This window comes from Penicillium taxi, assembly GCF_028828555.1.
Source record: "Penicillium taxi strain IBT 34144 chromosome Unknown utg000002l_segment0_segment0, whole genome shotgun sequence".
NCBI lineage: Eukaryota > Fungi > Ascomycota > Eurotiomycetes > Eurotiales > Aspergillaceae > Penicillium > Penicillium taxi.
Window position 1 is genome coordinate 3,219,270 of NW_026643204.1, and position 20,938 is coordinate 3,240,207.

Below are 20,938 nucleotides of genomic sequence, written 5' to 3' on the forward strand. Positions count from 1 at the left end.
GTTTTTCTGAGCTTCGCGGGCTTTCCTTCCTGCTAAGTCATTGAACCCTTTCATGAGGTCTCAATTTACTTGTTATTGCTTGAAAATTACGGTCGGCGCTGATTCGAATGAGTCAGCGAAAACACTGCATCATTTTGGTCGGGTATCCTGCCATGTGTGTATCTAGCGGTGTGGTCGCCGCTTGGGCACCTGTGCAGAGCATATTCCAGGGGCTCTGACCCATCCCAAGGTCCATATGGGCAGCATATAGAGGTAGTTGATAAATAACTACCCACTGCGGTGAGTAAGACTATTAATGTCACTCGAGTCACACCTAGCCCGAAAAACACCTAGGTATTTATTGTTGCGACGTTGAGCGCTGATGAAATTCCAAGATTATATGTAGCGTAAGAGCCAGACAAAACTCTTCGACATTGGACAGTTCACACGAGCTACGTAACTTTCCAATACATAAATAGGGGCCTGACATGGACATAATATTTCTCCATTAGGCATAAGGTCTTCGGGAAATTCCGAGATCCGTTAACTCCGCATTTCTGCTCCAATACATAAATAGGGCCTGACATGGACATAATATTTCTCCATTAGGCATAAGGTCTTCGGGAAATTCCGAGATCCGTTAACTCCGCATTTCTGCAAGCCAAACGTGGCCATAACACGTGAGTGGATACCGAGCGAGTGAGTGGAGGACTTTATTCTATTATTAACCAATAGTACGGCTATACCAGTCTAGTCCGGAACTCGCTCGTTTCTAGTGCCGAACGCTTTTGCGCGACGTCGGTACTCGGACTTACCAGACCCCGATGCTAAGCCAAAAACAGCCACCAATTCGTGGTTTAAGCATCAAAATTGAGTCGAGGCTCATTCGGAGTTAAAGGAATTCCGGCCCGCATTAATATGAAGGTTTAAAAGCTACTTCATAATGACTGTTTTTCTCCTGGATGTTTTCTCGCCAACCTGATTCTTCAACACTACTCAGATCTTTCCGTCAAAATGGAAAAAGATGAGTCGGATTATGAAGCTGAGTTTGCCCCTATCGCAACACGCGCGCCAACTGTTGTTGAGGAGCAAGAAATCGAATCTTTGCATCGAATTGCATCGAGCAGACTTGGTCAAGCACTATCCGCTTCACATAGCAAATCAAACAACGACCCTCGTCTGGATCCCAACAATGCCAAATTCGATCATGCTTTGTGGGCACAGTCAATACTTGGCAAGGTTCAAGAACAAGGAATTGATATTCCAGAACAAGGCGTAGTTTTCAAGAATTTATCGATGAGCGGCTCTGGATCTGCACTTCAATTCCAGCAGACTGTGCTTTCAGGCTTGGCCACTCCCTTTCGCGCTGCTATTCGAGCTTTCACAGGACAAAAATCACCGCCACGACGCATCCTGCATGGCTTCGATGGCCTGTTACAAGGGGGTGAGCTTCTTCTTGTCCTGGGTCGTCCAGGAAGTGGATGTACTACATTTCTCAAGACAATGACTGGCCACCTGGGTGGCTTGACCATGGATCCTGGCAGCACAATTCACTATCAGGGTATAAGTTACGAGGATATGCTCAAACATCACCGCGGAGACGTAGCATATAATAAAGAGGTGGGTATCAACTCTATATTTTTCTTTCCACGCTCACTTTTACTAATTCTTTCTAAGGTGGATATACACTTTCCTCATCTCACTGTTGGCCAGACACTTTCCTTCGCTGCATATGCGCGTGCTCCCAACCGAAGATTTGACGGTATTACTCGAAACGAATACGTTGAGACACTGACGCAGGTAGTCATGTCTGTCTTCGGTCTCTCCCATACATACAACACCAAAGTCGGCAGCGAAATGGTTAGAGGTGTCAGCGGAGGCGAGCGAAAGCGAGTCAGCATTGCTGAAATGTTCCTTTCTCGCTGCCGTGTTGGTGCCTGGGATAACAGCACTCGCGGTTTGGATGCAGCCTCGGCGTTAAAATTTGTTTCAGCAGTGCGTCTCGCGGCCGACCTGAATAAATCATGTCATGCAATCGCCGCATATCAGGCATCTCAATCGATGTACGACCTTTTCGACAAGGTTATCGTTCTATACGAGGGTTACGAGATCTACTACGGTCCCCGAGATCAAGCAGTTTCCTACTTTGAAGACATGGGATGGGTTAGACCCGATCGCCAGGTCAGCGGTGATTTCCTCACTGCCATCACTAATCCTGCCGAACGACAAGCACGTTCTGGTATGGAGGAAAAGTTACCGCGCAGTGCAAAGGAGTTTTCTGAGTATTGGAAAAACAGTGCTGAGTACAAAGCTCTGCTTAATGATATCTCGGAATATGAAAAAGATCACCCACCGAATGGCGATGATGCCAAACGCTTCCAAGTCAGTCATCAGTCGCAACAAGCTAAGCACGCAAGATCTCGCAGCCCGTACCTTCTGTCTGTCCCTATGCAAATTCGACTTTGTACTACCAGAGCGTATCAAAGAATGTCCAACGATCGGGGTACTGCCTTTGGGCCCGTTGTTGCCTCCCTGATTTTGTCCCTGATCATCGGTTCCGTCTTCTATAACACCCCCACAAACTCAGCCTACTTCTTTCAGAAGGCAGCTGCTCTCTATATCTCCGTGCTTATGAATGCACTGCTTACCATGAATGAAATTTTGCAACTATACAGCCAACGATCGATTGTGGAAAAGCAGGCTGGCTACGCATTTGTTCATCCTTTCACAGACGCATTAGCAAGCGTTATCGTGGATTTTCCGATCAAGCTCCTGAGAATCTCCATTTTCAGTATTGTCATATACTTCATGGCCAACTTGCGCCGTGAACCCTCTCAGTTCTTTATCTTTTATCTGTTCCTGGTCGTTACCGTCTTAACTATGTCTGGTATGTTCCGTACCTTGGGAGCTTTAACCAAGACCATCGGACAGGCTATGTCGATGGCTGGAATTATGGTTCTTTGCATCGTTGTTTATACAGGATTCACCCTGCCACAACCTTACATGCACCCCTGGTTCTCTTGGATTCGATGGATCAACCCAATCTACTACTCATTTGAGTCTCTAGTCGCCAATGAATTTCACGGCCGTGATTATCCTTGTCCCACAGTTATTCCGACCTATGGAACTGGTACGTCATTCATCTGTTCTTCTGTGGGTGCTGTTGCTGGGGAACGTTTTGTTTCTGGCGACTCTTTCATTCAACAGAACTACCACTACGTATACAAGCACGTCTGGCGGAATTTTGGTATTCTTCTTGCATTCATGATATTTTTCAATGGTCTCTATCTGACCGCAACTGAATTTCTCTCCAACAATGATAAATCAAAAGCAGAGTCTCTGGTCTTCCGACCTGGTCATGCTCCAAAGTATCTCCAGGCTGGAAAAGATGCGGAAAGCGACATGGTTGATGCAACGAAACTTCAAGTTCAAACCAACGATGAGATTCGTCTTCCAAAGCAGAACGACATCTTCACATGGAAATCTGTCAACTATGACATCCCTACCAAGGACGGCGAACGTCGACTGCTGGATAATGTGAATGGATGGGTTAAACCTGGAACTTTGACCGCATTGATGGGAGTCTCTGGAGCTGGAAAGACAACTCTTTTGGATGTCCTTGCTCAGAGAGTCTCTATCGGCGTGGTTTCAGGTGATATTTTTGTCAATGGCCAGACTCTGGCCGCTAATTTCCCGCGTCGGACTGGATATGTACAGCAGCAAGATATCCATTTAGAGACCAGTACTGTGCGCGAGGCTCTTCGTTTCAGTGCATTACTTCGCCAATCCAGACATGTTCCCAAAAAGGAAAAGTACGAATATGTCGAGCAGGTCATCAAAGTCCTCGGCATGGAAGATTTTGCCGAAGCAGTTGTTGGATCTCTTGGCGAGGGCCTCAATGTTGAGCAACGAAAACTCCTCAGTATTGGGGTTGAGCTTGCTGCAAAGCCCAGCCTTCTGATTTTCCTTGATGAGCCCACCAGTGGACTGGACTCGCAGAGCTCATGGACTATCTGCCAATTCCTCAGGAGACTGGCAGACAGCGGACAGGCTGTGCTCGCCACTATTCACCAGCCAAGCGCAACACTATTCCAATCGTTTGATCGCCTGCTCTTTTTGGCTAAGGGTGGAAAGACAGTTTACTTTGGAGATATCGGAGAACAGTCATCCAAGCTTCTAAACTACTTTGAGAGAAATGGAGCACGAGGGTGCGAAGATATTGAGAACCCTGCTGAGTATATCCTTGAAATGGTCGCTGGAGATGGCTGCCCTGGCGTGGATTGGGTGGATGCCTGGGATAATAGCCCGGAGTATCAAGATGTGCTGGTAGAAGTTGATCGTCTGAACTCTCGCAACCCTTCCTCCGAAAAATCTATCGATGATGACGATTCGGAATTTGCCATGCCTTTATTGGGACAGTTTTGGATCGTTTTCCATCGTTGTTTTCAATGCATCTTTCGCCAGACAGACTACATCTACTCCAAACTCATCCTCGCCATTGGCTCAGCTCTATTCATCGGATTCTCCTTTTACAGGACTGACAACTCCGTGCAAGGATTTCAAAACACCATTTTCAGCGTCTTTCTGCTTTGCACAATATTTAACACTATGGTCAACATGATTCTCCCTCGCTTCGTTGTCCAGCGCTCTCTCTACGAAGTCCGTGAACGGCCATCCAGAATCTATTCCTGGAAGGTATTCATTGTTTCCCAGATCCTCGTCGAGGTCCCCTGGCAGATTCTAATGGGTGTCGTGGCGTGGGTTTCCTACTACTGGGCTGTATTCGGCACAGCCCAGACATCCGATCGCCGTGCCCTCATCATGCTCTTTATCGTCCAATTCTACATCTACGCCGCAAGCATGGCCCAATTCGTGGTATGCGCCATTCCAGAGCCATCTGTGGCCGCAATGATTGCAACACTCATGTTCGGGTGAGTACAGTGAACTTCATCCCTTTACACCCAAAATCTTTACTGACTAAATTCCAGCTTGTCATTCATCTTTACTGGTATCCTCCAGCCTCCTGGCGATCTACCCAGATTCTGGATTTTCATGTATCGCGTCTCTCCATTTACATACTATGTCAGTGGAATCAGCAGTACTGCGCTACATGACCGAGAAGTACGATGCAGCTCGGCCGAACTCAACGTCTTTGATCCGCCGTCCGGCCAGACCTGTATTCAATACATGCAGAAGTATCTTGAGACTGCCACCGGTACAATTTACAACCCTAATGCCACTTCTGGTTGTGAATACTGCAGCATGACCTCTTCAGATCAATACCTCGCTGTCCGAGAGATCTACTGGAGCGACAAATGGCGCAACTATGGCATTTTCTGGTGCTATTTCATTTTTAACATCTTTGGTGCTATTGCATTGTACTACATTTTCCGAGTGAGAACGTCCAAGGCTAAGACCGGCAAGAAATGAGCAGGTAGCTTGTGCATTGTCTATAAAAAAATACCTGCTTGTTCCTTAGACCTCCACCTTTGATTATATGTACAAATCTCATCTCAATTTCCCCCTTGGCCTGTTTAGATTCCTGTTACATAATGCAAGTCACGCCTAATGAACTACCTTCTATCGCGTATAACGTTACAAACATGCTACCACTTAAACCCCTAATTTGAATACACCGTTCAAGGCATCCAGTCAAGATCAAATAATTCAAGATGTCTAGAACAAAGTGGTGGAGATATCTCGTTGTAACAATGGAGGCTAAACTATGTCAAGACTTATACAGTGCTTTTGGGATCTGAAGTCAGTCTCACCGACAGAACTCTATCGAGCACTCGGCCCTAGTCAAAGACGCGTATGAATGCGGAGTGAATATTCGTAGCGGCGTGAGTCTTCTACAGGAGCCTGGGCAGGAACCGAAGAGGGCTCACAGCTTAAGGTACGTGGTAACACCAGTACCACGAAGGCTCTGAATGCGCTGCTTATGAATATCCCCACGAATTCCCAAGGCAAGAAAAGACAAAAATTGAGAAACAACATAGAGTAAAGGAGCAGATGGCACCATATATATCCTCCAGGTAGGAGTCAAATAGGCAGGACTTAAGAAATATATAATAAAATGCAACGAAAGCGATTACACAGCTAAACTAAATGAGTTCTTCTGATTCGAAATATAAAAGTAGAATTGAAAAGAAACTGAAATATATGGATGCTTATTGTCGGTACACCAGTGGGTATAGCAAGGTTGGTGAGAGACTAACGCCCACTTCTGACACCTATCACAGGTAATAACGCTTTACGCCCCTATGATATCTGTGTGTCCTTTGAAGTGGTTGTAAAGTCTGGTTTTCATTCTTAGTTTGCTATCTATTATATAGTAACAATTTGATCACATGACTGTTTTGTTCTATATTCCAACACTTATAAAATCCAATCTTTTGCATAAAATTCTCTGGTAGATCGATATATGGAGAACTTTTCCATTGATGCTGAGTCCATTCAGATCATGAATCAGGAGAGGTTTCCGGTTCCATTTCTTTTTTTTTCAAATTGGAATCTTTTCAAAAGGGCTTGAGTAGATAATAGATACAAATAGTTTTGGTGATCTAATGTTGAAAGGAAATTGATCAAAGGATCTAGGCAGGGGAGTTTCCAGGAGTCACGCGGTAATATATGATGTCAAGCATACTACAATTAGGCGGTGGCAGAATTCGGGCGAACGCAACTATGTTCGTATACATTTCTAGTGACACGAATATGAACAATCATTCTTAAAAAGCTCGAACAATATTCGAATCGAGCTCTCAATAAGTAAACAACTTAACTAGGAGCACACTGGCCTACAGTCTTTACAAGAATGAGTTCAATATGTCCTATTGAAGATTCTAGCTCACAGTCGAGTTTGATTCGCCCCAACGAGGCGAACATATCCCCAACTACACGTAGCTGGACATGGATTTACGCAATATGCATGCAATGACTCGCATACATCAAGCCCAGAGGATCGGGAACACGTTGCAATCCAGCCCTGTTTTTGCATGCATAAAACAGCATTACTTCTTTTGTGCTGTCGATTGTGAGGCTCAACATCCCCTCGTACTTTTGTTGGTCATCTGTTTGCATGTACGTGCACCTAATTTGAGTCTACTTAAACAGCTGTTACTGCCCCCGTCGATTAAATATTAAGCAAATCCCATTTTTATCCATATTTCCAATCTTCGACTGCTCGCTCCTCTGAGACCCTACTTCAAAATTCATCAACATAATCTTATCGAATATCACACTATGGTCCGTTTCTCCATCTCACATCAACCTCTATTTGATTCAGTAGGCTAACAAACTCCCCAGAACCAACTTTCTGATGTTGCACCCTGCCACGTCCATAACAGCATGCGATTAAGGAAGCCATACCTTAAAGACAATCTCCCAAACAGGCTATGTCTTCTATGTAATCGGTCTTTCTGCGTCGACCACAAGGGGATGGAAGACGGTGTCTGTGAGATTAATCATAAGACATACTATTATAATCATCCAGCGGCCCGAGAGTACATATATCGGACGTATGAGGACTGGAAGAAAGATGCCCAGAAATTAATAGTTGACGAGGCGTCGGGGAATGAGGGGGAGGTTGTAGTGGGGGAAACCAAGACCGAGTCCTAGGGCATACATCCCACATGATGAATTTGACACGATTCTTGTAAACAAGGATATAGTACTTTCGACAATCGATACCATGATATATTCTGCAGAGGCAATAATTTTTAAGTCATATTCACCCGTATTCCCCCCATTGCGAAGCCTGACTCGTCAGAATTGAAAAATTCGGCCTAATCAATACCATGTTTCACGATAGTATCTTCAACCATCTTAAACCATGGTATCATGATCCTAGGATTTCCAGATATGGCCCTCTTATAGTTATATCGATGTGTTTGACAGGTTGTTAGATTTGAGTGTTGTTTGATAAACCTAGTAACCTAGTTTATTCAATTATACCAACAGAAACAGAGGTATCAGGGTGATTAAAATTCGCAGCCAGAGTAAAAGATTAGCCATATATGGCATAGATTAGAGCTGCTCCGTTAGAATCCATAGAAGTTCGTTAGTTCCCTATCGATTAATCTTCAATTTTAGAGAATTTATAACAAGAATGACGTTTACATATCGTATCACGAATAAAATAAAGCTTTGAAGCAGGAAGCCTTGGAGCCATGTCTTATCTGCACCAGCCTTGGGAGGCTTAAAATTGCGCAAATTAATCCCTTCAAGAAGTGTCTAAAGTTCTTCTGCAGTTGCACGTATATATCCGACGTTCATCAAGGTTCTAATAGTGGAACCTTGGAAGTTACCTCGCTAGGTAATTGCCCATACTTTAAGCCTTCCAATGGATCTATACATAGGTATTGAATCATAGATAAACATCCGCACCCCATTGAAACTTTATATTCCTAGGCTGAGTTCCAAGTGGGCCTACCATCGGTGGATACACAAGTGTATATGTAAGCTCGTAACCTGTGAACAGTTGAAAGCAGCGGTCAAGGTGCCATAAGTGATACGAGAGAAAAACTTAAGGTAGTCTTGCGACGTCATTACAAGGTTCTCAGCACTTCTACATGAATATAAAACCCACGTTCCCGCCACTATTTCCCCACAACCCACAACCCACAACCCATCAACTCCACCATGTTCCCCCCTCCACCCAAAGATCTAGACTGGAAGGATATCGGCTTCAAAGTCCATGAAGGTAATTAAATAATCTATTATATACCCCTGCCCCCGAGATCCATTTGCAGCGCCTAGTTCCTCCCAATAAACCCATCGACCAACCAATCTATATCACAAACTAACGTAAAAAACAGTCAATGGCCATGTCGAATGCAACCTTTCCCGCACAGGCACGCAGCAATGGAGCACCCCAAAACTAGTAGAATCACCATATCTAAAAATCCACGGCATGGCCCCGGGCCTAAACTACGGGCAGCAAGTATACGAGGGCCTCAAAGCCTTCCGACACGCCAACAACAAAATAACCATATTCCGCCCGACGCGCAACGCGTTGCGAATGCAAAAGTCAGCAGAAGTGGTCTCAATCCCACCAGTCCCCGAAGATGTTTTCCTAGAATGTGTCCGGCTAGCAGTAGCCTCAAATGCAGAGTTCGTGCCGCCGCACGAGTCCGGCGCGGCGATGTATATCAGGCCGCTACTGTTCGGGTCATCGGCGCAGCTGGGCCTTAGCCCACCAGATGAGTATACGTTTGTAGTGTTTGTTATGCCGACGGGCGTTTACCACGGGTCTAGCGGTGTCGATGCGTTGATTTTGGAGGATTTTGACCGGGCCGCGCCGAGGGGGACCGGCTCTGCTAAGGTTGGGGGGAACTATGCGCCTGTCATGCGGTTTAGTGATCGGGCGAGGAGCGAGGGGTTTGGAATTACGTTGCATCTCGATTCTGCGTCTCGGAGTGAGATTGATGAGTTTTCGACGTCGGCTTTTATTGGGGTTTTGCGGGATGGGGAGAAGAAGCTGCAGATTATGTTGCCTGATAGTGCTAATGCTATTGATTCGGTGACGGCAGGCTCGGTGGCTGAAATTGCGAGAGGGATTTTGGGGCTTGAGGTTACGAAGAAACAGATTGGGTATGAGGAATTGGGACTTTTTGATGAGGTTATTGCTGCTGGGACTGCGGCAGCGCTGGTCCCCGTGCGGAGTATCACCATGCGTTCGAGGGATGAGAAGTTTCAGTATCGTTGTGGAGAGCAAAATGAAGGTGGTGAGGTCTTTACCAAGCTGTTGCAGACGCTGCGTGGGATTCAGTTAGGATCGATTGAAGATACATTTGGCTGGAACTATGAGGTGAAGGATGTTTAGATACGATGCTGGGAAAAAAAGCAAAGAGAATAAAATGTTCTTAGTTCAATTAGGTCTGTAAAATAACCCATTGGCCGACCTAGTACATCGCAAAAAAGTGATATTGAATATGCAGTATTGAGACGGGCAATTCCATAATTCAGAAAAAGTCATAGGGGATATCATATCGTAGATGTAATCGCTGAGAACGAGACACAAAGAAATAGTCACTCGTAATATAGAGTCTACTTCATTATGTTCCAGGGAGTGCGCATCTTTTGCGACTTTCCATCAGGCATTATGTCGCCATCATCATCACTTCCAGTCGGAGAATCGCCATCGCTGTCTGAATAGTCCTTCGGGGTGGGCTTTTTCTTCTGAGGTGACTTGCGCTGATTCTGCTCCTGCTTGATCTCGTTCATTTTGGCCTCTTTAAGACTTTTGAGTGACAACGCTGGATTGAACGGTCCAGCTTGCGACGATGCCAGGAACATGTTGACGGGTTTCTGACTAGACTGAGGGGTTTCTCTTAAAACTGGTTAGTGATTTATAACGATTAGGAAATCATTCGGGAGTTTTGAGCTTACCTGGGGGCTGGTGATTTTGTGGAATCATGCTTTGAAGTGATTTCAGGCATATCATCACTCGAGTCATCCTCTTCTGAAGAACTCGAAGAGCTCGAAGAACTCCAGTCATGTTTCTCACTGGATTGCTTTACCGTATCCTTGTCCTTTTCCTTTTCCGCATCCTTTGACTTGCCAAGAATAATATCATCATTTGAATCATCCTCTTCTGAAGAACTCGAAGAGCTCGAAGAACTCGAAGAACTCGAGTCGTCTTCCTTGTGTGGTATTTTTGCTTCATCAATGTGCTCGGCTTTAGCGATAAGATCAGTCGACTCATCCTCCTCAGAAGAACTTGTCAATTCAGAACTCGACTCAGAGCTTGAGCTTTCTTCATGGAGAACCTCAGTGGCCTTTCTCTTGTTAATTGGATCGGACTGTTGCTTCTCAGATCCTAAGTCTTCATTTGGGTCTTCAGGGCTCTCGATAGCATCCACATCAAACAGATCGGACTTCCGCGTAAAGTAAAACGTGTCGTCGTCTTCCGACGAACTTGAGTCTTCATCTTCAGAGTCCTGATTGGAATTAGTCTTAAGCTTTTTGGATTTGTGACCATCGAAGATTGACTCTCCGCTACCCTCGTACGAGTCGTCTTCGCCCTGATTTTCATCTTCGCTGATTATGATGATGTCGTCGTCTTTATTCTCAAATCTGGTATTGGATGAGCTCGCGAGGTTTTCGCCAGGAGTGGGCAGAGTCGGAGAGCTCAATTGTGTTAATTGCTGGTCGGCAACGGGCTGAGAAGAGGACGGCGCAGTCTCCTGAGTCTGAAGAGGGGACTTGACTGAAGACCTGGGTACTGAAGATGGCAAAATAATACGATTCGATGGAAGGAAGGCAAGTGGTGATATCTGGGATGGGTGTGGGTTGACAGCTGGTGTATCACGAGCCCGGATTGGGGCTGGCTTGGCGGCGGTTTTCGATACCTTCGAAGCGGACTTGGGCGATTTGACTTTCGATACCGGGGACGATCCACTAGACATTGACTGTAGCTGCGGCAGTGGCTGGGTTGACGGGAAATTCTTAGCAGAGCTTCTTGTTTGGCGTCTTCCCGGGCCAACTTCTGACCCAGAGTCAGCAGGGAGTTCAGATGCAGTCGACATCAAGTGGTCAATGAGCTGATCAGCCAGTTGAGATTGTGTAGGAGTAAGTTCTTGCTCTACAGGTTCAGGCACTTCTGGTTCCAATTGACTCGGAGAACGCGCGAGACTTTCCTTGGGTGTTGACTGTTTTGGGGTCGATTTTGCGGCGACTGGATCGGTTGTCTCGTTAGTTGTCTCAGAAACTGAGGTTGGATCAGACAACATCAACTTCAAAGAAAGTCTTTGAGATCTAGTCCGCAAAGGCTGGGGACTTGCTGTCGACTCCTGCTGTGTAGACTTGAGCGGCTTAGACTTGGAATTTGCAGGTAAAGTTGCGAAGCCCGTAGTGTCATTAGTAGTCTTCCGCTTCGACGCACTCTGCGAAGCCTGGGCGCTAGTAGGCGCATCTTTCGTCTGTTGAGACGTAGACTTCGGAGCGGGAGATTTCTGCGAAGACTCGGGCATGGTCGCAGAAATCAGCACGACTGGCTGGGGAGTAGGCTCCTCATTCACTTGTCTTGAAGAAGCACTGCCAGACGTCTTTGAGCTTGGTAGCCAGTCTGGGGTCGGGATATCTGGCAATATCCTCGACACTTGCTTTGACCGAGAGGGGACTTCTGCCGGTGATTCGGGAATAGTCTGAACGTTTGATTCCGAAGACTTGGATGGGGTGGCCTTTTCGGGCACATTCTTTCCCTTTTTATTCGATCCGTTCTGGGATGCAGAAGGGCTTTGAGTGGTAGCAACTTCCTTTGATTTGTCAAGGACTACCTTGGTCGAGCGTAAGGGGGAATTCGAAACGGGCAACGGGGGTGCATCGACCATTTCGACGTCTTCCTTTGCCTTCTCTAACTCTTCTATTTCCATCATATCTAATCTCTGCAACCTGCTGCGCAAACGAGCGAGTTTCGTTTCAGTAGTCCGTGTTGTCCTGCCACTTCTATCCCGCGTCCCACCACTTCTGCCTGTCAATTTCGACAAGATACTTCGCTGTTCGAAAATCTGTTCAAGGAGTTTCTTTGCTTCAGGCGCCGTGTTTGGGTCTGCGAGCCGCGTTGATTCCTGCTGTTCTTCAAGCTTACGCAAATTCTGCTTGTCGCGGAACTCCCTAACTTTCTCTTCGGTGTACCCAGGTGGGTAAGCGACGCCATTGATTAGGACTGAGTCGACTGGGTTCTTGGGCCCGCTGGGTGTTGAGTTGACAGATCTCGATTCTTTGGCTTTCAAGGACTTCTTCTTAGGCATGGGCTGGGACATGCTGAAGTTGCGCGGAATCTCGTCATCACCATCTAAACTTGGAGAAACGGCCAATTGTGTAGATTCAAAGGATTGGCCAGCTGGAAGAGAAGGCGAGTAAGCACTTGGCTCGTCAGTGAACAGTTGACGAGCAACGGCCCGGGGAAGCAAGTCCTCCGCAGCTTTTCTCTTCTTATTAGGACTCTTCGTGATACCGAGACCAAGACCTTTGGAAGATCGCGGAGGATTTTTAGCAAGCGTTGCGCCGTGCACTGGAGACGCAAATGATGGCTTGCGACCCCGTTTGATAGGGCTAGTTAAGACAGCCGGCTCCGGTATCTGCTCTTTTGCGCTCGGGGATAGCACTGCTGATCGCACTGATGGTTGCCGTTCTAGTCGGGGTTCCTTCGTAGGACGGTCTTGATCTGGACTCGAGTCATGCTTGCGACGCTGTCCCTGGGTGGAAGGTGCTTGAACGGTTTTCTTGATGTTTGGCGAGGGTACAAGTATATGGTCAGAATGGGAGATAGCCTGACTTGGCCGAATATGTGATCCGCCAAGCTCCTCGCTCTGCACGCGACCCTGGGGCGTTGTAGGGACGCTGGGTTGTGATGTCCCCTCCGGCTGTGGTGCCTGCGACGTTGTCGCGGAAGCAGGAACAACGCTCTCAACAGATATCAATGGAACATCCGGACAAAATTGCTCAGTAGACAGACGCTCACTTTCCGAGCCCTCCTCTGGAATCGCAGCAAACTTATTCGCGCCGTTTTTATTAATCTTCACACGTTTCCGTCGAGCAACCGATGTAGCCGTCCCCCAATCCTGTACAACAGAAGGGAATCGTACAGGAGCATACGGCGCAGGCATTTGCATAACCCGAACCACTCCCCGTTGATCATGTCCATCCGCGCGTGCCTTGCCCATATCAACCCAGACACTAGCAACAGTCAAATCAACCTCCAAATCCATAGACGGGTTCGCATCGTCGACGAGTTTTTTGATTTCAGGCGGTCTAAAAACACAAGCAGCAAAATTAGTTTTCCAATTGACACAAAATTCCAAGCTTCGTTGACACTAACTCTTGACCTGGACGAAGAACCTTCCATTTATCCAGTATCATGCAAGCCAATTCAGCCAATGTCGTTTCCTCGGGATTTTCAACAATCAAAAGAAAAGATGTGTATTTTTTTCCGGCGTCCTCATCTTGGCTGGTGTTTCCACTGCCAGGCATCAGATTTCGTAGAAAGCCCGGGCTAGTAATCTGTGTACGCGGAAACACTTTGACTTCCAGGCGTAGGAAAACCATGATGAAGATGGAATGAGGGAACTTGTTGCTAAATTTGAGATGAGGACAGTTGAAAATAGGGTGAGAAATTCATTTGTACATGGCGGCAATGGAAAGAACACAATTGCGCATTGTTGAAAGACTAAGCAAAAAAAAAGTGCTGCGATAGCTCTAAGTTTGTACCTCAAATCACAGGCTGCAATCTTAAGGTACCGTGCTCCACTCATGTGACCTGTCAAAGGATTTGATCACCGGTTTAGATACCGCCTGAGTATTGACCAATAGAAGGTCCAACCTCGTTTCATTTCGATTTATTCTACCGGTTTTATCGGTGTGAAGCGCGTGTTTCGTTGGCGGATCTTGGGAGCAACTGTAATTTGATACTGGTTAGCTAGTAAGTGATTTATCTATTATTTACTACGCTAACTTTGGAACTGGTTTGGTGGTGAAAATAGGGGAATGATAGCTAGGAGTTAAAGTTGATCCAAGTCTGGCCCTTAGGGCTTGTAGATATCAAATAAAAAAATGATGAGAATGAACTAGGAATAAACAGGCAGACTAAACTATTCCGGTGGCGTAAAATATCTCTGAAACCGATCAATCTTAGTCAACTGCAACTCAACAATAACCTTATGGCAACTCATCAACAAACTAGGGAAGCGCACAGTCCAGAAAACCAAGTACCCCTCTGGCAAACCACCAATATGAGCCTTGAGATACTCAGGCATGTCATTGTAATGGTTGCGTTTGTTACGAAGGGCACGTAGGAGATCCAGCATGCGCGAGCCCGTATACTTGCGCTGTTTACCGAGATTATCTTTGAAATCGCGTGGGAGGAGGCGGAGGAAATCTTGTTCGGGGCCCATTACCTGGCGGGCTACGGATTCAAGGCAGAGGAGAGCGTCGGAGGGGGGGTCACGGGACTCGAACTCGAAGTGGTCGGATACATCGCAGAGGAAGGCGAGGCGGTCGGATGGAGGCCAGAAGAAGGGGTGCATCAGGACTGCGCTGGCGTCGGGACTATATTTTAAGTTAGTATGCTGTGATCGGGGGAGATGGACCGTGCAGTTAGATGAACAAGACTTACCGGCGGCGAGGATCAAGGGATAACATTGATCGAATAAGGTCGTCTGCCTCGAAAGCATAGTCACCCAGACGATCTAGTTCCTGAAGATCGAATTGGCCCTTAACTATGTTGGCTTCCCGCATGAACTTGCCATCCTTGTCGAATGGGTGGCTTCCTCGCGTCAGGACATAGTAAAAGACACATCCCAAGGAAAAGATATCGATGGCTCGCGTTGCTCGGCGATTGGTTTGTGGATCGACTACCGCAGGCTCAGATGACTCTGTATGCTGTGAGGCGAGACTGAGAGGGCCGAACTCGTCGTCGACTAACAACTCCGGAGCACGCCAGCCAGAGGTACCAGCGGCATGGGCGGTGGTGGCTCGGAAGGAACTTTGGTTGTCCTCGAGCTTCTTGCAAAGACCAAAATCAGAGATGAGCAGTCGGAGAGCTCCTCGGGTTGTGGTTCGACCGCGTGGCATAGAAACCAAGATATTCTGCGGTTTCAAATCGCGGTGGACGATCTTGAGCGAGTGCAGGTATCTTACACCCTGTGTGATTTGCCGTAGGACGTCGGGGAGGTCCAAGCCGCTCTGAACTAGATCAGGGAATTGGATCGGACGCTCAATAACATCACCGAGAGACGCTGGACAAAGCTCTAGGCCGATGTATAAGAAACCTGCCGCCTGTTCACGGCAGAAATAGCGAATGACATTGTGGTGATCGTCGCTCTCCTGCAACAATCCCACCTCGTGAGAGGCTATGTCGTAAAATTCCATAAGCATACGCTTGACGGCCACGTTTCGACCATCAAATGCACCCCGGTAAACTACAGTGCCGTGGCTGCCATGGCCGAGGACAACATTGGTGAAGACTTCCAATCGCCCAATACGGACGACTCCGTCAATCTCGGTCACGTTAGAAATGGTAATATTCCTCGGCACATTCGGGGCACTGGGTACATCTGATGCCGAATTATTGGAGTGCTCAATTGCTTGGTCGGTTTGCTGTGTCGCATTGCCTTGCTTCTTGCCCTTCTTATGATGCCTTCCGCCACGTCCACCGCGCTTCCTCTTGGGCTTTGTTCCAACCTCATCACCCTCTGTCAAATCCGCAGGGTCACGAGAAGGTTCACGAATCTGAACACGGGTGGTCGCCAGTCGAGAGTTGCTCGCAGTTCGGGATGGCCGGGGGTGGAATCACGGTCTGGGGTAGCATCCGCCACGTCAACATCAACAATCACATCAGGAACTTGTCGAGTGGCAGTGGAGGCCCGGTTGATGTCGGCTGGTCCAAGTGTTGGAGTGGCAGGGGTTGAGAGAGGGGGTTTCTCATTCGAATTGATAATATTCTTGATATCCAGCTTTTGCTTCGCGAGGTCTCGAATGTGGTCGGAATTGAGATAGAGGAAGGCCACGATGAACAAGAGGATGATGCTGACAACAATATCTACTGCGTTATCCCAACTCTTGCGGATGATCGTGCTGTTTCGCAATGCTGGAGGGAGAGCTTCAGAGGGGCTGCGTTGGGCAGCTCGGGGGGTGTCATTAGACATATCAGTCGGAGATGAGCTACCGAGTCGTGGGATGGACGGTCTGGTACGCGGGCCGTGCAACTCGTGCACTCCAGTCAACGCATCACGTTGCTGTCTCGAACTCAAGCTCATGAGGGACTGGCCTCGGCGTAAGAAGTCCTTATCATAGCACTGGGCCATTGGGGCACGGCCAGTGACCAACGGGTATGTTTCCTCAGACAGCGCATACCAGCCACCAGACTCAGTCGAATCAATAAAGACACGCATGTCTCTATCATCCAGCGAACCGTAGTCGGGATCCGGGGGCTGAAGCGGCTGAGACAGAACCACTAATGGGGTGAAGGCATCAGGTACATCCTTATTCGCCGGGCGAACAACGTCAAATACACGGGCTACTGGAGAGGCAAAGCGCTGAGTGTAGCGGGGGCGATCCATTCGGGAATGGTCAAATCCAAGGACGACACCATCATGCATGCTGTAAACATGACTCTTGTCCATAGTGTAGAAATACTGGCTCTGCAAGTCCATGTCACGGTTGTTGGGCGCCCATTCGGAGTACTTCAAAGTACAAATCGGATCACCAGTTTCTGTATTTTGGATAGCCACGGCATATTCAACACGGCCAATAACCAAGGTACCAGACGCTGTTTCACACTCCTCGGAGTCCAGATCCTGTCCATCCACCCTCCGACATTCCTGCCCGGTAGTAAAAGGACTACGAGAGCTGAACACCCGCAGAATGCTACCAGTTCGGGCATCAATAGTATATAATGTAGTTTCTTTCCTCGCAGTGTACGTCACAGCAGGCTCAATTCCAGAATACGGTGTTTGGTCCACAAGCTCTTTGACAGTCAGCCCCAGCTTCTGGAGCCCAGCCTCAGGGCCAGGGCTGTAAATATACAAGCTGCCGTCCTGGCTCGGCTCGACGATCCACAAGAAATCATCCTCAGGCTGAGTATCATCAAAGCTGGATCTGTTCGCACGATGGTAGATACTTTCGACGACAGGGCTGCTCGGGACCTCGAGAGCCCAGCGGGCAGAGCCTGTCTTGCGGTCTCGGGCGTGAATAGTTCCGTCGACGGTCGCCAGAAGCACAAACTCCTCAACCTCCCAGTCCTGCAGGGACCGCGCGTGAAGCTGCGAAGCCAGACCAGCAGCAGTGCTGCTGGCCTGGGTAGGAGGGGCTCGAACGGCGCGGCCAGAGCCCGCCAGAGCCAGAGTTGCGAGGGCGCTCGCATCGACAGATTTCACGATGGGAATAGCCACGGGGGCTGTGTGGTGTTTGGATTCATGTCCGGTCGATCCTATGGGGACTGGGGTGGTGAAATCATGATGGTCTGGTTGCTGCAGCGGAGCTACCAGGACTGGGAGGAGTAAGAGGACGACGCTGGCCGGGAGGGTCGAACGGGCGCCCGGCAGCCGCCACCACATTGTGAAGACTTCAGCTCGGTCAGGGATTAGAGAGTAGTAGTGGCTAACGAGGAGAAGGTCCTCAATTCAAGTTCATCGATTGTTTGGTTAGGAAGACGAATGTGGAGCGAATCAAGAAATGCGTCGCAGATCATCCCCCACCTAGGCTAGGAGGGTTATGAAGAAATGGAGGTTCAATTCAAAGATGGAATCTGATGATTCAATGGATGGATGGAAGAAGAACTTGGGGTTGTTGACGAAGAAAGAAGAAGGGGGAAGAACGTCAAAGTACTTTTGTGTGTAATAGCCTTGTACGGATTGCTTACAGTACACAGTCTAGACCCCCCTTCTTACTGCGCCCCCACTGTAACACTATGTATGGATACACCTGTATTGATACATTGCCACGCAATCAAGGTACACCTCCTGTTTATCCCTCTCAGGCTTCTCCATTTCTATTTTTTTATGTCAACTTCGTGTTGTACAACGTATGATTCATCCAATTTCGAGTGAACGTATAATTTGCCTCTCTTTCAACGCAGTATTATGACACACACGACCATCCGGGGAAATGGATTTAGCCCCCGAGAACCCCGCTTATTTACTTCAAAGACTTGAAAGCAGACAGTAGAATAAGAGATAATTGGAATTCATTTTTTTCGACTGGTATTAGTCATGTTAAGTATGTATGAGATCCAGACGCCAAATAGGAGAAATACGCCCCCAAAATATTCGTAACTACACGCCACGTCAAATATTCTTCTCAGCCGAAGGAGAAAGAAGAAAAGAAAGCAGAATAAAAAAAAAAGGCGCCATAGATACAACAAGGTTGGAGAAACAATAATAGACATAAAGGAAACGCGGTGCCAAAGGGAGTATTAACAACAGGTGGGACCTTCAAGGTTCCGTTGAATAGCAGAAGATTCAAGATTCACGAAAAAGAGAAGATAGATTTTAAACAAGAAGGCTCAACCTCCACGAAGCATCCAGGTCACGGCCGTGGCCCAACCCGTTACAAAAACAACTGTTAGAATACTGGCACCAGCACGGTCACCATTGGTGATATTGTCCAAAACTGGGACCACGTCGGAAGAGGTGTTGGTACCAGCATTGGGATTACTCTTCGACGTACCACCCTTGTCGGCCGTATACGGCGCTTGATTTTTGAGGGGGACTAATGCCGCATTGAGAACACCCAACACAGCCATCTGCTGTTCTAATCCATCAGTGTTATCCCACGTTGATGTATACCATGTAATTCCGCAGTGGGAACCATCCGAAAGACCCGTGCAGGTTGCAGCGGCGGCAACAGCTGAGGTCTTTAGCTTCGGGATGATCAATGAGGATGTATCTGGCACGATGGTGGTTAAGAAGGCAAGCCAGCTGGAGAAATAAGCCTTGAAGGTAATCTGGTTGCGATCACATTTTGAGGTGGATTCGCATGTGGTTTCAGTGAGAATATTGCCGCCGGAGCTAGCATACGGCTTTTGAGTCGGGTAGAACTGGCTTGACGTTCCTACTAGACCCTCTATACCTTCCTTCCACTTCGATGTGCCATTCGTCTGTCATAGTCGTCAGTAATAAGAAACGAAAAAGGAAAAGATCGTCACCTACATAGTTGTACATGTAACCAGCACCGCTGATGTACGTGCCATAGTTATAGGTCCATTGCCAGTCACCATGATCAGTGCACTGGGTCTCGCAGGTGGTTGTATCAGCAATGTTCCAGTTCTTCTTGAGCAATGGCGTTGTCGCGCTCCAATCCCAGATGCGCTCCGCCCAGTTCGCGTATGTCGCATTATTGGTATAGAGCGCCAATCGAGCAGCCAACTGGAACAATCCACCGTTGGAGATGGCATTCTTTGTAGTGTAACCACTCTGGTAAGGCCAAATCTGCCAGCGCAAACCACCATGACAGCTGCTGGTGTCCCAACGAGGAACTTGAGTGTTAAAGACACCCTGCGCAAGCGAAACCCACGAAGGCTCTCCGCTTTTTTCGGGAAAGTTCAGTTCGGCAGCGGTAATGGCGGCCAACCCCCAGAAAACTTGATCATCGTTACCAAGATACTGGCTGTAATTTGATGGGAAGTAATTGTCGTCGCCTTTCTGCCAGTACATGCCCTCCTGAATTAGATCGTTGAACTGGCTGTCGCCTGTCAAGAACCAGTACTGGATGAGGATCATGAACATGGATCCACCTTCCCACCAGGTTCCGTCGAACTTTCCTGGAATGTCTTTGGATTCTCGATCATTGTAGTATGTTATCATGTCTGTGGCGACGGTCTTGGCAGCGGATTTGATGGAATCTATTGACACATTCCTAAGGTCAGCCGGGGATTACACGAGGCTTGGAATGTTGAAGGCTGAAGACGGAACGAAATTCACGTACTTTCATCGTCAACGTTGAGTGTGATAGCGAGGGCACCCTGGATAGCAAGAGAGCCACCCAATATGGGTAGCCACTTTGACAAGATCATGATTGAAAAGAGTGGAAAGATTTAACGCATGGATGAAAGATGGGGGAGGATAGGAAGATGAAAGGCGGGGGGTTGAAGGGTGGAAGTTGAAGGGGAGATGAGGAAGAGCAAAAAGGCCATAAGCAAGATTCGGGGGCGCAGCTTAAATCAGTGGTCGATCTGACCTTAAAGGGTCCCTGGTTCGGTGGGGCGCCAAAGGCAAACTACTATATCACTTATATTTCATTTGCAGTTTAGATCTAATAGACTAATGGAATTAAAGATTATTTTTATTTGAAAAAAAGGGGAAATCAGGGAAAACCGAAAACGTTTCATCCCCTGGAGAATATATGACGGTAACACTTTTGTTAAGAAGGAAGTGGAAATGAAACTCTAGTCTTGGCAATACCAATAGTCACATCTACGACGTGGAGTCTGATTTATGAAGGGAATGGAATTGTTGCCATA

General features: G+C 47.6%; 6 protein-coding genes across 6 annotated transcripts; 2 read left to right on the forward strand and 4 right to left on the reverse strand.

Annotated features, from left to right (window-relative positions):
* Positions 1-993: 993 nt before the first annotated feature.
* N7495_003113 (uncharacterized protein) lies at positions 994-5,409 on the forward strand (the record flags this gene model as incomplete). The annotated part of the gene is made up of 3 exons (XM_057205782.1): positions 994-1,599; positions 1,657-4,910; positions 4,968-5,409. 3 exons carry the CDS (start codon positions 994-996, stop codon positions 5,407-5,409), a joined length of 4,302 nt encoding a protein of 1,433 aa, XP_057066389.1.
* Positions 5,410-8,619: 3,210 nt separating this feature from the next.
* N7495_003114 (branched-chain amino acid aminotransferase) lies at positions 8,620-9,802 on the forward strand (the record flags this gene model as incomplete). The annotated part of the gene is made up of 2 exons (XM_057205783.1): positions 8,620-8,680; positions 8,796-9,802. 2 exons carry the CDS (start codon positions 8,620-8,622, stop codon positions 9,800-9,802), a joined length of 1,068 nt encoding a protein of 355 aa, XP_057066390.1.
* Positions 9,803-10,026: 224 nt separating this feature from the next.
* On the reverse strand, positions 10,027-10,275 carry N7495_003115 (uncharacterized protein; the record flags this gene model as incomplete). Its single annotated transcript, XM_057205784.1, has 1 exon — positions 10,027-10,275. One exon carries the CDS (start codon positions 10,273-10,275, stop codon positions 10,027-10,029), a length of 249 nt encoding a protein of 82 aa, XP_057066391.1.
* Positions 10,276-10,364: 89 nt separating this feature from the next.
* On the reverse strand, positions 10,365-14,028 carry N7495_003116 (uncharacterized protein; the record flags this gene model as incomplete). Its single annotated transcript, XM_057205785.1, has 2 exons — positions 10,365-13,734; positions 13,802-14,028. The coding sequence occupies 2 exons, from the start codon at positions 14,026-14,028 to the stop codon at positions 10,365-10,367; spliced, it is 3,597 nt and encodes a 1,198-aa protein (XP_057066392.1).
* Positions 14,029-14,570: 542 nt separating this feature from the next.
* Positions 14,571-18,035, reverse strand: ireA (bifunctional endoribonuclease/protein kinase IRE1; the record flags this gene model as incomplete). Its single annotated transcript, XM_057205786.1, has 3 exons — positions 14,571-15,027; positions 15,095-16,170; positions 16,218-18,035. 3 exons carry the CDS (start codon positions 18,033-18,035, stop codon positions 14,571-14,573), a joined length of 3,351 nt encoding a protein of 1,116 aa, XP_057066393.1.
* Positions 18,036-18,982: 947 nt separating this feature from the next.
* N7495_003118 (glycoside hydrolase family 76 protein) lies at positions 18,983-20,491 on the reverse strand (the record flags this gene model as incomplete). Its single annotated transcript, XM_057205787.1, has 3 exons — positions 18,983-19,576; positions 19,629-20,320; positions 20,404-20,491. The coding sequence occupies 3 exons, from the start codon at positions 20,489-20,491 to the stop codon at positions 18,983-18,985; spliced, it is 1,374 nt and encodes a 457-aa protein (XP_057066394.1).
* Between the last annotated feature and the right edge of the window lie 447 nt (positions 20,492-20,938).